This window comes from Stegodyphus dumicola, chromosome 1 (assembly GCF_044657685.1).
Source record: "Stegodyphus dumicola isolate Sdum_Otavi_A_Nest chromosome 1, ASM4465768v1".
In the NCBI taxonomy this organism is placed as follows: Eukaryota; Metazoa; Arthropoda; class Arachnida; order Araneae; family Eresidae; genus Stegodyphus; species Stegodyphus dumicola.
The window spans coordinates 83,801,582-83,816,403 of record NC_140768.1 but is presented as its reverse complement, the minus strand read 5'-3'; the positions used below and the strand labels follow the sequence as shown (position 1 = coordinate 83,816,403).

Below are 14,822 nucleotides of genomic sequence, written 5' to 3'. Positions count from 1 at the left end.
TATAAATTACAAACTTTTACATAAAAACCTTACCTGACCAGAAATATTGCCAAAAAATCATAAAATGCTACAGAATTTTTCTTTTCCTGTTTTTGTTTTGTAAAACACATTCAAAAAACTTTAAGATATGAATTCTTTATAATATATTTTCTAAAACAGTTATAGTAATTATTAAAATATTTATAATCAAAATTAATAATATTAACTTGTCGTTCTATTCATGTTTTCAAAAAGTAGTATTTGAAATTTGAACAAACTAAATTCATTTAGGAATATTTTAATTAATTTAAGAGCTTAATCTTTATTCCGACATGGTTTTCAATAATGATACAGTCAGGAACTTGATCACTTTCATTACGCCAACTCTTTTGTTTTCATGTCTCATCGCAAATGCAGCATGAACAAACTCTAAGGCTATTTATGACCCTAGACGATATGCCTCTTCTTTGGAAATGATCGTCTTGGCGAAAATATTTATCGATGACAGCAAATGCTAATTTAATTATAGATTTACCGTATTTTTAAGTTACTGCAATCTTACTAACGAAAAAATATTGAATCAGATGTGCGGTTCAACGGTTTTTTAATAGCATTTTATCAATAAATCTAAGCGCTGCATTAATTACGGAGAATAATGAATAAATATAAGAGAGAAATCTTCGGAAGAAATAACATATACTTAAAATCTTAAAACACTAGAAGTGAATATTGTAAAATTGTTTATTTTAAATAAATTTTAAAATATACAGTTTTACAATATTCACTTCTAGTGTTTAGTTCTGTAAATTTTGTTTTTAAATACGTAAAACAAAATTTACAGGTAAATCTAAAATATTGTAAAAACTTTTTGGTGTTAAAATATTGAAAAGTATTACATTTTGTGTATTAATTTCGAAAACACTCACTGTTTATTAAAATGCCCATCCAACCATATCTATCAAGCCCCTCTGCAACAGATCTCCATCAGTATATTTGAAAATTTGTAATTGTGTTTCATTATTTAATACTTTTATTTATGTTTTAAAATATCCTAATTAAGAACCTAATTAAGACAACAAAAGTGACAATGAGAAACAACACAGGCCAATCAGCTTTAAAATCAGCTTTAAAGGCGACTGATTGTAGCAATGTCATCTAATAAAAGTAAATGCCTTGATGGCCACATTAGTAGCTGGCTCCGACAGGCAAGGAAAAAGGTAGTGTAAACATTTTAGGAACAGAATGAATCGATTACAGACAGCTCTTTTTTAATCCAAAATAAACACAAATATGCCAAATTACATCTCGATGCATTTATAATTTCCTACTGTTTTCCACGAAAGTAATTTCGCTGTTATCATTAAGAACTGGAAATGTAATGCTTTGATCTATAACAAAAATCAAGATATTTGGGTAATTCAATATTCATCTCTATTTTAATATATATCAAATGATTTCTCTTGAGTTAATAAGGGATCGCATTCGACGACCTGTTACAGTTAGCAGAACCGATGTATATTTACGCTCTCAGAAATTCTGGTCCCATGTTCGTCTAAGGAAGGTGTTCGCTGAGAAATGGTTTATTGTAATTAATTATTATTACTGATTCAGTTAACTTAGAACGCTAAGTTCATCCTAGAAAATTAAGATTAGGATACTCAAAACCGTCCCTCCCAAAGTGGTACTGTGATTCTGGTCAACAGAAACAGCAACATTGGAATTCATTTTTCAGTGAATGGATATACTGTACGTCAGTAAAACTAATTTAACAAAATTATGAGTCAAATATTTTAATGGTTTTTTAAGTTAGGACTAAAAACTTAAATGACTGTATATTCATTCCGATTGTTTCAGAAAATAATCTACCTGAGTAAAAATCTATTTGAGTTTTACCTCAGTTAAGAATGCTTCCAGATAACTGCAAAAATTGGCGGAGTACTGGTGCTTTGTGGAATTTTGCAATAAGGCCTATGTGAAATTTTAACACGGCAGTGATTTTTTAGAATTCTATTTTTCATTTAAGGGCTTGTTCCATTCAATACATCAATTATTATTAATACAGTTAATATTTTTAACAAAATTAAAGTACGTTTTAATTTATGTGTATCCGTATGTAGGGACAAACAGAGAAAGATAAAAACTGAGAGAGAGAAATAAGAAAAGAATGCAACTATTCCCCGCTTACTTTCAACGTTTTCAGTCTAAGCTAATGAAAAAATTTTAATGTTTGCAATGCAATAAACTTTTAGGCCAGTCATTAGAAGAATTGCAGTAAACTTTCTCAAATGACTTGAAGTTATTCTACCTTCTTATTGCAAAGAATGCGCTATTTATTGGAATAAATTTCGAAATAAAAATACCTCTGACTAATATAAATAAATCATCTGGAATGGTTTTGTTAAATGCCTTCTAGTTGCTCCGGATAACATTTGCGTCCCTGTGTTCCTATGTGATTTTTTTATCCCTGCAATATACCTAATTTGCCATGTAATTTTGTTAACGTGTTTTTTAATCATCTTGTAGAAAAAAGTGTTGCGAACTGCGGATCATAAACAGTCGCAGAATGGATTAATTGTAATAAGGAACAGCGCACGTTTATTTGCCTTAAATTGGGACAAAAACAATGCAAATGAAAGTGAAAACTCTACAGCGACTTTGAGTTGTTGTAACCTATTTATTGAATGTTTTGCCCGTAGTCGATTTATGTCACGAAATAATTTATTGCTACGCGAAAACAAAAGTTTCACAAAGGCTTCCGAAAGATCAGAATAATAAACTGTTAAGTTTTCTGAAGTATATTATTGATCTACGAAAGCAAAAAAATATTGTCACATATTGGAAATATGAATGAAATTACAGTATGTTTCGTATGATAGGGAATAAAACAACATCATAGTGCTTTCCTGGTTAAGACACATGGTTATTTTTAAAAGAAAGGCGATGCCGAAATGTGATTTCCCAAATGGTGTTTTTATTCATGTTCACGAGAAAGGACAGAGGAACAAAAACGGTATGAAACTGTCGATAGGAAATGTTTAGTACAAGCGCCCTGTAGCTTTAAAGAATCCAGAATGTCTTTTAGTTTGGGACATGCTCATATCCTCTCTAACGGATTATAAGAAGAAATTTTTGAAACAGTGGAATACAGACATGGCCGTTACTCCAGGATGATAAACGCCATTAGTTTAGTTTGTAGATGTGTGTATCAATAAAAACGACGGAGCAATAGATAGATGTTAGAAGGTGAAAAAACATTTACAACAGAAGATCATACGCGTCATGCCAGTCTAGAAATAGTATGTGAGTGGATAATAAAAGCATGGAATGAGATTAAACCCGACATAATTCCAAAGTCATTTAAAGAATGTGGTGTATCTAACAATCTAGACGGAAAGGAAGATGAAAATTTATTTATATATTAGAGTTATAGTGATACTGAAGATGAAACAGAATTCGATGATGTGCCTGACGATATAACGAAAGATGAATGTGACGAATTTATCATGTTCATTGCGCTCATAATGCAACTTTTTAAGTTCATAAAGTACATAATTGCTTTAAATAAACAGAATTAAATAAATAAAGAAATCTAATTTTGTCTGCTCATCATTTCCTTATTTTTCATTCTATCATTTTTATATCCGGCGTATAACGTGCACCCTTAAATTTCGATCTAACTTTTGCATTAACAGTTCGTGTTGTATGCCGGAATACATTGTAATAAAGATGGGATGACCAGAGATTGTGTAAAGGACGGTTGAAAAAGGTTTCTTAGAACTGACGCTACAATGGAGAAGATCCTTTTTATCTGAACCAAGCTGAACGATAAAATTTTTGAGAGACGTAATTGAAAAGGTGCTTCGAAATGTGGCGTAAGAGAATTTAAGCAATTTTTTCCAATTTCTCGCGCCGAGAACTGGAAATTTATTCTATGACTGAGAATGCCGTATAAACGAGAGGCATAAAACAGCAAAAGTATTTTATATGAAGTGGATAGGTCTATTAATTGTTAATTAATATTGCAAAAACGAAACTCTTTCCTAGGTATAAATTCTCCAATGAAAATTCAATAACAAAATATGTTTAAAGAACAAAATGCTTCAACGAAATATTCTGAAAAATATTGCATATTATACTGTATATTTTCATCGATTTTAAGCAACTTTTTTGTTCTCTGAATGACTGAATATAAAACCTTCGTGAACTGAGTCTATTAAGTTTCATTACTGAATATTGTATAAAATAGAATCTACGTAGTTTATAAGTGATAAACGGTACAGCACGGTAGTCTAATAATTCAGAACTAAACGAAATCCACTATTGAAATAAATAAAATCCTCCATGTAAAAAATATGTTTTACAAAATTTACTCAAGAGAAACACTATCTATTATAGAAACACTATCTATTATAGCATTATACATAATACACAGATTGCTGCGTACCGATATCATAATGTAATTTTATCTCCCAATAACTAGAGCAATAAGAATTTTTTACATGAAAATAAAAAAGGAGGCCATTATGATATACCCAGCACAAAATAAAAGTCACATTAACAAAGAAACATACTGAAACAAGGGGTATTTTTATATAACGATAACGTTCACTTTAGATATTTGCAATAAGATGGATAAAATGTAATATTGGTTAAACGTAATAGTCGAAGATCGGATAATCAGGATACCTCTAATGTAACAAAGGTAATAATCAGATGGCTTTTATATTAAAATAAAATTTTAATTCGTGTTTTGAGAGCGCCAACATTTCCTTGACAATTTATAAGAATATGGAACATCCTACAACCATTTTAGCTGTTTGCAAAAGAAACCATTTCTTCAGTTTCGAAATGAATTGAAGCGTTTTACATCGTAAATAGCATTAATACCTGCTATTCTTCACGATTTATTATTAATGACTTTGGACAGATTTCATCCTGTTTACGACTTCATTGAAAGTCCGAAATTACTTTTGGTCCCTAATTTTAATTACTACTTTATATTTTTGGAAGTTTCGTCATTAGTTCACTTCTGTCGCATACAAAAATTGCTGGAACAGGTTCATATAACTTTCTACCTTAGAAAATTTTAATTCAGTTGCCAGTTTTATATCGCAAGCAACTACATAATCTAAGAAAATGCGATTATAGTAAAACCTACTCAATATTAAAATTTGTCAGAGGCTATGCAAGTATAAGCGTAATTAAACGGTTTCTTACCTTCAAATTGCCTTACAACACACAATATTTTGCTTGGATCTGTTTTGCTCAATTTTATGGCATGCCTTAAATGTCTATGTACGCCTGTAAAAATATGAAATATATTAAACATTAAATGAGTGATATTATTTTCCAATTAAAAAATTATCTCAATTAAAATTCACAAAATGTTTTTTAATACAGTTAATTAGCATTGTTTTAAATTTTGCTTATTCTTTTTATTTCTTTGCAAATAGAAAGTCACTTCAGAAGTACACAAATTTTATTCTATTTGGGAAAACATAAAGGGAATATTAATGGCAGTACAGCAGTTAATAACCACCAGGACTATATTTATATGAGCATATATTTCTCACGCCATTTTACTTCCTGTGCCCAGCTGACAAAGCATATGGCAGAGATAAAAGTTCACTTCTCGAAGGCCATAAATCCCGACAATACCAAAGTCTAGATGTCTAGACAGGTTTACTAATGATCTATCTGACGCAGGGATAATAATATGGTACTATCTGGTGCAAGATAACGGGACCGCAAGCATGACATGAATGCATTGCTTGGGCTGCTTTAATATCTAAAAATTCACCTTATTATTAATCTATCCCCACATCAATTTTCAGTTATTAGACCAAAGGGGCTTAGTCTCTGAGGGACTACTGTTTTCGTTTTGCCATTTTGCGTCGAATCACTCTGAATGTCTGTTTTAGTTTTAAAACTGTTGCCATTCAATATTATCGCCCTATATTATATTTGAAGAAATTAAATAATGAAGAATCTGCATAAATGTATGTATGTTTCTCGCATCGTGATAAAACAACGGTACCTAGAGCCATTAAATTTTGAATGACGTAATCAGACTCGAATATGGGCATCTGGGAAACCTAATTTGAAATGCGGAATTTGTTTTATTATTGATTTCATATTTTGTAAAACTTTTACGAATTTTTGATTAACAAACTCAAAGATTTCAAAGCGAGCAATGGCAACGTTGCACAGAAAAAACATTTTTATCTCCAGCGCGTGAGACTGGTGTATCGGAAATTCTAAAGATATGCTCAATTTAAAATTATTTTGCGATATTGCTCTTGAAATGAATTTTATGGTTTAAGTTCGAACAACATGATATTTAATAAGTAAAGGTAACACACAAAACGTTAAAAAAAAAGCTTCTTTGCGTGTAATATAAAATCTGAAAAGCCTGCAGATTTCTTTTTTCGTTTCTTTTTTGTTTTTTAATTTTTCACGCCTCGTTACAATAAGCTGCTTCAGCATTAATCGTCCACGTTACCTCTCCTTATTTCAATTAGATTACTCAGTTACTCACGTCGTCAGTACTCAGTAGTGTAGATTCTTCTGATATGCTCATGTAATATACATATATACGGATAAAATCCCTATCTATGCCGTCCCGCGGCGTCCACGAAAGGTCAGGAAATGGCCAGACTAGTGGCGTTTTCCGACGTACTGCTTACATTAGGTACGATAATGAATTTTGCTCTTTGCTCTTCTGGAAAAAGTATCTTTCAATCAATTTTCACAGTCCATTTCTGGCTTCCGGGAGGGGGAGGGGGCGAAGCCACCCCTCACCCCTATTTCGCCTAGGGGCCCCATACCACCTAAGAACGACCCTGTGCACCATTACATACATTTCGTCAGTTAGCATTATATACTTAAATCTTAAATACATAATTACCAGTAATTCTTTCCCCAGAATCTTTTGATAGAATGTTATGTGAATTACAGTGCGATTTATTAAGATTCCTTTACTTTATATACGACAAAAATTTTCTGAAATATCTAAAGCGAAAAATTAAATTATATCTTAAACTAATTCTCAGTATGATGGATGTTATTTGTTTTGCTAACTGAGAAAAACAATGAAACGAAAAATGGAATCTTATTGAAATTTCCGCGCTAAAGATCATTATAATTACTGCTAATTGAATAACGACTGATCATCACATACTCTGTTACGAAGTTGCTTCTGGTCCAATAACATCGTATTTGGACAGACTGGGTTTGGTCTTAATAACTCTATGGCACAGAGAGCATATGAATTCTGAATTTCAGTGCGGGTTGAAATCCAGGTTTTTACAGCGGCATCTCCTGTTAAGAGAATAGAATAATTGGAGGGATAGGAGAATATTGCACTAGGTTAGAGCATGTCCAGCTTTAATTAAAACAGGGAAAATATAAAAAGAGCAAACTTTTAATTCGCCTGCTAACCTTCCAGTGTGAAAATTCAGATGTAATCCAAAGCTAACTGGCGTGTTTGTTAACTATGGAATAGATCATTTTTCATGAGGAGAATGAGTCCTAAATGATGCAATATTTTTTAAAAAAGTAATTTATAATAGTATGCAGATTCATGCTTATCACAATTAATAACATTTAAACAGCTTCCATCTGATAAGTAAGGTGCAGCCTTATTAATATGTAAATATATTTATCATAGCATCCATTAGTTTACCAGACATATATTTACCAATATAGTAATATGGAACGATATTTTCTCGACTGCTGTTACTCGAACAGATAATTTTAGCACTTTCAACAGTAATTGGTAAGTCTAAATTTTACTTTCCATCAGATGCTCATTCCTATTTTTCAAAAGACAATGGAATCGGATTCCCATTATTAAATTCAAATTTTCTCTGAGTTAGACAACGCAGCTGCCTTTCATATTACATTCATTTTTTTAAATGAATGCAGTTGAATTATTTAATGTCGAATTAAGATAACTAGATGCACATTTATTACGTCTATTACTTAGAACGTAATATTGCCTTTAATGACTGTTCTCGTCGAAATTAAAACACGATCGCCCATTGGTCAATGTTGCAAGTCATCAGTATTTTAAAAGACAATGGTATTTAAGTGGAAAAATATAGTAATTACAGCTATTAAAATTAACGCAGGACGAGAACTGAGGAAGCCTGGAAGACGAATGATAATCAGTGCCCACTGACTCAGTGATTCCATTACTGAGATTTCTGGCAAGTTCTAGATACCACTGAAAAAATGATTGACATTGCTAAAATGGAAATGTGAGAGGTTATAGAATTACAATCCCGATTCGTGAATGCCTCCCACATATGACAAAGTTTAACCAGCAAGTTCCGTTTTTAGAGACCATAGCATAACCTGACTGCTGAAATCGGCAAATCATGGCATCGAATGGCATCTGAAAGTGATACCACTATCTGTACCGTTCATCTCAAAATGTTTTCGCTTGGATTTCATAAGATAATTATCACTAAATTGATTACAGAAGAGGAAATCACATCGTCAAGAAACTCAGTGAAAAAGAATCATATACAGAGATGAATCTCATTACAGATTGTGGCATTACTATACAGATACGATAGATCTGGTGAATGCAAGTGAGTATTATTTGGCATATTGTTTTCACTGAAACATGGGCTAGAATGGGTAATGGTATGGGCTTGTTTTTAGTCCAAAGAGGCTTTGTCCCTGAAGGACTATTGTTTTCTTTTTGCGATTTTGCGTTGAATCACTGTAAATGTTCGTTTCACATTTCAAACTGTTGCCACCAAATGTTAGAGTCCTGCATCATATTTCAAAAAAATTAAATAATGAAAAATCTGCATAAAGTGTATGTATATTTCTCGCATTGTGACAAAAGAAAGGTACATAGAGCCATCCAACTTTGAATGACATCATCCTACTGCGAATATGGACATGTGGAAGCCCAAATTTGAAATTTGGAATTTGTTTTATCATCTATTTCGTATTTTGTAAAACTTTAACGAATTTTTGATTAACAAACTCAAGGATTTCAAAGCGAGCAATTGCAACGTTGTACAGAAAAAAACATTTTTATCTCGAGCGCGCGAGATTATGTATTGGAAATTCTAAAGATATGTTCAATTTAAAACTATTTATAGATAATGTTCTTGAACTGAATTTTAAGGTTTAAATACGTAGATCGTGATATTTAATAAATAAATGTAACATACAAAATGTTAAAAAAAAAAGCTTCTTTGGACGTAATTTACAATCTGAAACCTTTTAGGTTTTTAATTTTTTTTTCTTGGTTTTACTGTCTACTCAGGAAACAATGAGTTATAACATCGGTTCAGCTCAGAGCAAATCGTCTTAAAGCTGATACACAGCCGTTTAGCATTTCTCCACAGGAATGAAGGAATATACTTGAATACATTTACCGAAACTTAAAAGAAAGGTCTTCGTCAACGAATAGAGGCTATAATGACAAAATAGTCATTGCAGTGTCATAGTAACACCGAAGACGCTCCAGTTATACAATTTCATGGCAGTGTCAGGTTATTAATAGAATTGAAAAATGTTTAGAATGTAAGAAGGATATTAAATAAAAATTTAAAAAGTAAAAATTAATTAATAAAAATTTGACACTCACCCGATAATAAATAAGATTGAGAATGGTCTTCAGCTTCAATAAGCCCTTCTTGAATGCCTAATCGTGCGCCGTATTGAATTATGCGAACTAGCTTTTCCTCCTCATCAGGCCAGTTCGTTTCTTCAGACTCCTGCCTTAGTTTGCTCACGGGCTCTTTTCCTCTGAAAATGTCAAATATACACTCCTTTAATGACTAGTTGAATAACAACTATTAAGAAATATTCAATAAAAGTAGCTGACTATGTCCAGCAAAAATAATGAGTAATATGGTAGTGGTATAAAGATTTAGAGAAATATTAGTAGAAATTTTTAACTAAAGACGAAATAAATCGGAGTTTACAAATAGCAGACGAAAAGGATTTTATTAACGTCTAACCTAAAGAAATTTCGAGGAAAACTGAAGAATAGATACTAAATACGATTATCTCACATTCGTTTGAAATTTTTTTTAATCATTCTCTTTTGTTAGCTTTTAAATCAAAACCCGAATTTTGCTTTGCAGTCTAATTTGTAATTGGTTAGAAGTTTTAAATTAGTTTACTCGACTCACGGGTTTAAGAATTCCTGTATGTATATTTATGCTTCAAATATTGGAGCTCCTTTGGTTAATAACGAGTAATTAAAATATTTTGAATAGTTTTTTAAGGATAGATCTTAAATATCAGGATTTTTAAGCAGATGGCACTATAAGGAAATTCCGAATAAATGTTTAGGACAAGCATTTCTATATAAATAAAGTTACAATTTTCTTATCCACATAAAATAAATTTAAATTTCGATTACATAATACTAAAGTTACGTATTTTTGCACTGGTCCTCACCGACTCCGCATTGCGACTTTCGATTCCCAGCTTATTAAAATTCAACAAATAATATTTATTTCTAAGGCAAAGAAATTATTGTTACAGTAAAATTAACAACAGTTATCCACTGTTATTGCCAAAGTCTGAAATAAAATATAATTTTCGGCAGCACACAAGTTTAAGTTATAAAGAATCACTAGCTTCCGAACGATGTTAACTCATTCTTGCTTAGCAACAGCTTTAATTAAACTAGTAAGCCGTTCATGGATACCAAATACAGGGGAGAATACACAACAGCGGCTTCAAAGGTCTATAGAATTCATTTCAGAATCAAAATTGAAGCCTTGTCAATTTAATTTCTTCAGATATAGTAGCACTCGCTTTTTAAACTAATTCTAATTTGCATTTTAGTTAAAGGAAAAAAATGAACAGAAAAAATTAGCATAACCTAATTATTTTTTTAAAACAAATCTTGTGGTTAGACAGATTATAAGGTATTTCTCCCACTTCCCTAGCGTGCCTTCGTGGTGTAGCGGTAGCACGCTGAGACGGTATTCCAGAGGTCCGTGGTTCGATTCCCGGCGAAGGCGGTTGCATATTTTTCATTTTTCCTGGTTCCAATTAACCTAATGACTCTACAAGCGGCGCCCGAACTAAAAGGGTTGTGGATGATGTTTCTTCGTACCCACGATTTTGGCGACTAGGTTCCCTAAAACCCTAGTCGCCCTTTAAGAAAAGGGAAGTATATAAGGTATTTCTCCCACTTCCCTAGCGTGCCTTCGTGGTGTAACGGTAGCACGCTGGGCCGGTATTCCAGAGGTCCGTGGTTTGATTCCCGGCGAAGGCGGTTGCATATTTTTATATACAAGATCTCCGTATATTATCAGAGATGGTGTTTTAAGACTTTGATATGAAACTTAAATTACTGTTTCCTTGTGTTTATTATAAATAATTTTTCATCCATCTGGATACAAATTTCATATATTTGCACTTTATACAGAATATTTATTAGCTTAAAAGGGGCTAAGAATTTGCATGTATCTACGTATGCTCCTCACGCTGTGAAAAACGACGGTATCCAGAGTCAACAAATTTTTAATAATGCAGTTCTCCACCCGAACATGTGCACCTGTGGAAGCCCAAATTTTGAATTTCCAAAAATTTGTTTCATTATTTATTTCATATTTTGTAAACTTTTATGAATAGTTCATTAAAATACTCAACGATTTGAAAAAGAGCATTCACAACACTGTTTGAAATAAAAAAAAAATATCTTCTTCGCGATAGACTCTGTTGGAAATTCTATGCTGTTTTTATATATTTAGGGACTTTCCTGCACAATTGAATTTTATGTTGCTTAAGTATCAAGAACGTGATACTTAATAAATAAAGTTAACATACAGAACCTTAATAAAAAATATGCAAAAAAAAAAAAAAAAAAAAAAAGTTTGAAAGCTTTCCGATTTTAACGATCACCTAAAGGGATTTCTTAAGGCTTTTTTAGCTCTGAGCTCGCAGCCTACCAGTCTGCTGTTGCACTCACTACTGCTAGCTTTAATATTAAGCATAATTTCCTTCACACGTACGTGATACTTAATAAATAAAATTAACATGCAGAAGTTAAAACAAATATACAAAGAAAAACATCTGAAAGAGTTCAGATTTTGACGATCACTCAAAAGGATTTGTTAAGGTTTTTTTAAGCTCTCGCTGAGCTCGAAGTCTACCAGCACTCACTGCTGCTAGCTTTATTATTAAGCATCATTTTCGTCCCCCTTATGCCATATATGATTCGACAACAAAGCATATGACTCAACTCAAAATTAAAAAAACATTTTAAAGCTGCCATATTTTGTTTTTCAGTCTTTTCCCTGGTCATCATATCAGTGTTCAGTGTTCTTTGTAAGATAACTCGCAAAACGTTTTTTTGTGTCTTTTTATTATTCACGTTTAGTGTGTTGACTTTATTTATTAGATATCACTTATGTGACACGATTTTCGCACTTATATGACAAACTTCAGTTCAACAGCAAAATCATAATATACTTAAAAAGAGCACATTTTCAGAATTTCCGACAGACAGTCTCGCGCGCTGAAGATAAAAATATTTTATTCCGTACAGTGTTGCTACGGTTCTCTTTCAAATCGTTGAGTTTGTTAATCAAAATTTCATTAGAAGTTTTTATAATATGAAACATAAATTTCGAAATTCGGGCTTTCAGGTACACATGTTGAGGTGGACGGCAACATTATTCAAAATTTAATGGTTCTACCGTCCTTTTTCAAAAATACCGTCGGAAGTGTACTAACTTGCGTGTATATCTACATCATTTGTAAAACATAACTCTGTGAAGCTATAAATGATGCAATGAGCAACTTTTTTAATCCTGTTCAGTTCTTTACTAAAATATTTATACAATACGAAAGCAAATGATTGCAAAATATCATTAATGTTACAGTTATTCCACTTAGATGATTAGACAGCTGAAAAACTTCTTATGAAAACTGATGTAAAGATCTAAATTCTGTAAATGTGGATGCACTAACAAGTATTAAAATCAGTAGATCCGTACTAACGTGTACCATTATATAGAAAAATAATCAGAAAAAATCTTATGGGGACTCAATATCACTTCTTTGTACGGCCTATTAAATTATGTACATTTTTTCTGGATTTCATTTAAACGTATTTCCCCAATTTTCATTAGAGATATATTTCTCATTCAATCAATTCAGTTCTCACTTCGCGGCAAGGGAAAAATATATAAAAACTCAAAACATCTTCATTAAGAATTTCTAAATACAGAAAGACCTAAAACACCAAATAGAGTTAAAAACAATTTTTGCACTTAAAATTAAAGTTTAAATTAATTAAAATTAGGCAGGAAGACAGATTCTTCGATGCGCAAAACTTTGGGCACCACACGGCAAAAATACATTGAAGTTGGGGCTGATTCACTCTGGTACAAAGTTTCAAATGTAAACAAATGGAGGCGTCATTAAGCTTAGTGGAGCTTAAACAACTTTAAAATTGTTGATAATTCTACAACTATTGCATACGGATTAACTAAAGACATAAAAATCTAAACCGGAACATAAGAACAATATAATTCAGTTGCTTTTAAAATAAAAAATGCACCATCTACGAAGAAACAAGAATAGAAAAACTTAACTCACCGAGCTGGGTAATAGAGTGGGTTTATATATATATATATACTTTTGGTGGATCTGACTGCAACGAAAAAGGGCGGTGCGCATGTTATAGCAGTCCCATATACAAAATTTCAATGTTCTGAGGCTATTCGGTTTTGAGTTTTACGAGATACTACAAACGTCAAGGGAAAAAAAAAAAAAAAATCTCTCTTGAATACATTTTAAATCTATTTCACAATTAGTTATGGGAAAGAGGAGTCCTTAATTCTGTCCGTATGTACAGATGTTACTCAAAACCATCGTTTAAAGATAATCAAAAAGCAGTCAAAATGGATGTTTTAATTGAAATAAGATACACGAATTTTTTAGCAGTTACAATACTTCCTTTACTTCGTACAAGAGGGCATATAGTTTCATCTGTTAACAATAGTATTAACATACCAGGATGCCATTAATTGTTAGCTAAAAAAACCCTTACATCATTTCGAAATCATTGTAGTCTGTATAGTGGTTTCATAGTTAATTGTGGAATCCATGACTTAAATACTGACGAAGGTTTCTTCTCACACAGATCCTTCCACCTACCCGAAATAGCTAGAAATGCGAGTTTGTCGTTTCCAGTCATCATGTGCTCAGTTTGCTCATTGTCGAAAACACGTTAGCTGAACATATTTGTTTCATATATTCATCAGAAGTATTCTATTTGAGCGTTGGCTATTAACGCCCCTATCACGAAGAAAATTGTCCACATTCCTTATGCTGATGGGTTCGAGACTTCGATAACGAGTTCCGATGTCACTCAAGGCAATACTGTGTATCTGCCGCGTGCAATTATTTAAGTAAATTGATCCTTGGTAAGGTCTATTAAGAGTTTTTGATCAGCCACACCATTGTCGTAATTTCAAAATACCACTAAAAACAACTTGAACTTTTTTCGGTCACTATACGTTCACAAATAACTACATCTGAAAATTCAAACTTGCACTCCACCTCCGAAATGCCAGAATTCATCTCACAGGATCCAATCAATAATTTTTTTTAAATCGTAGGAAAATTCTTTTTATTAAGGTGGAAGTAGCTCTAGAAGGTTTCATAGGCGGCTCTTGCTTTAAGTCATTCCCTCAGTGCACATAATCATGAGATACTTATTTGTTTCACTGTGTCTTTAATAATTATGCGTTTAATAAATAAGCATGAATATTTTACATATACGATTATTATTTTTGAACTTTTTAAACTTAAATAAAGTTAAAAATTTATGCTTCTTAAGTTAA

The 14,822-nt window shown here is 32.0% G+C and overlaps 1 protein-coding gene across 1 annotated transcript in view; it reads right to left on the bottom strand.

The window, feature by feature from the left end:
• LOC118183131 (protein qui-1-like) overlaps nucleotides 1-14,822 on the bottom strand; it is a 524,850-nt gene that overhangs the window by 109,804 nt on the left and 400,224 nt on the right. Inside the window, exons 6-7 of the mRNA XM_085817074.1 lie at nucleotides 9,593-9,753; nucleotides 5,197-5,280 (exon numbers count right to left, since the gene is read on the bottom strand). Of these exons, the coding sequence (XP_085673200.1) occupies nucleotides 5,197-5,280; nucleotides 9,593-9,753 (245 nt within the window). The remainder of the gene's footprint in view (nucleotides 1-5,196; nucleotides 5,281-9,592; nucleotides 9,754-14,822) is intronic.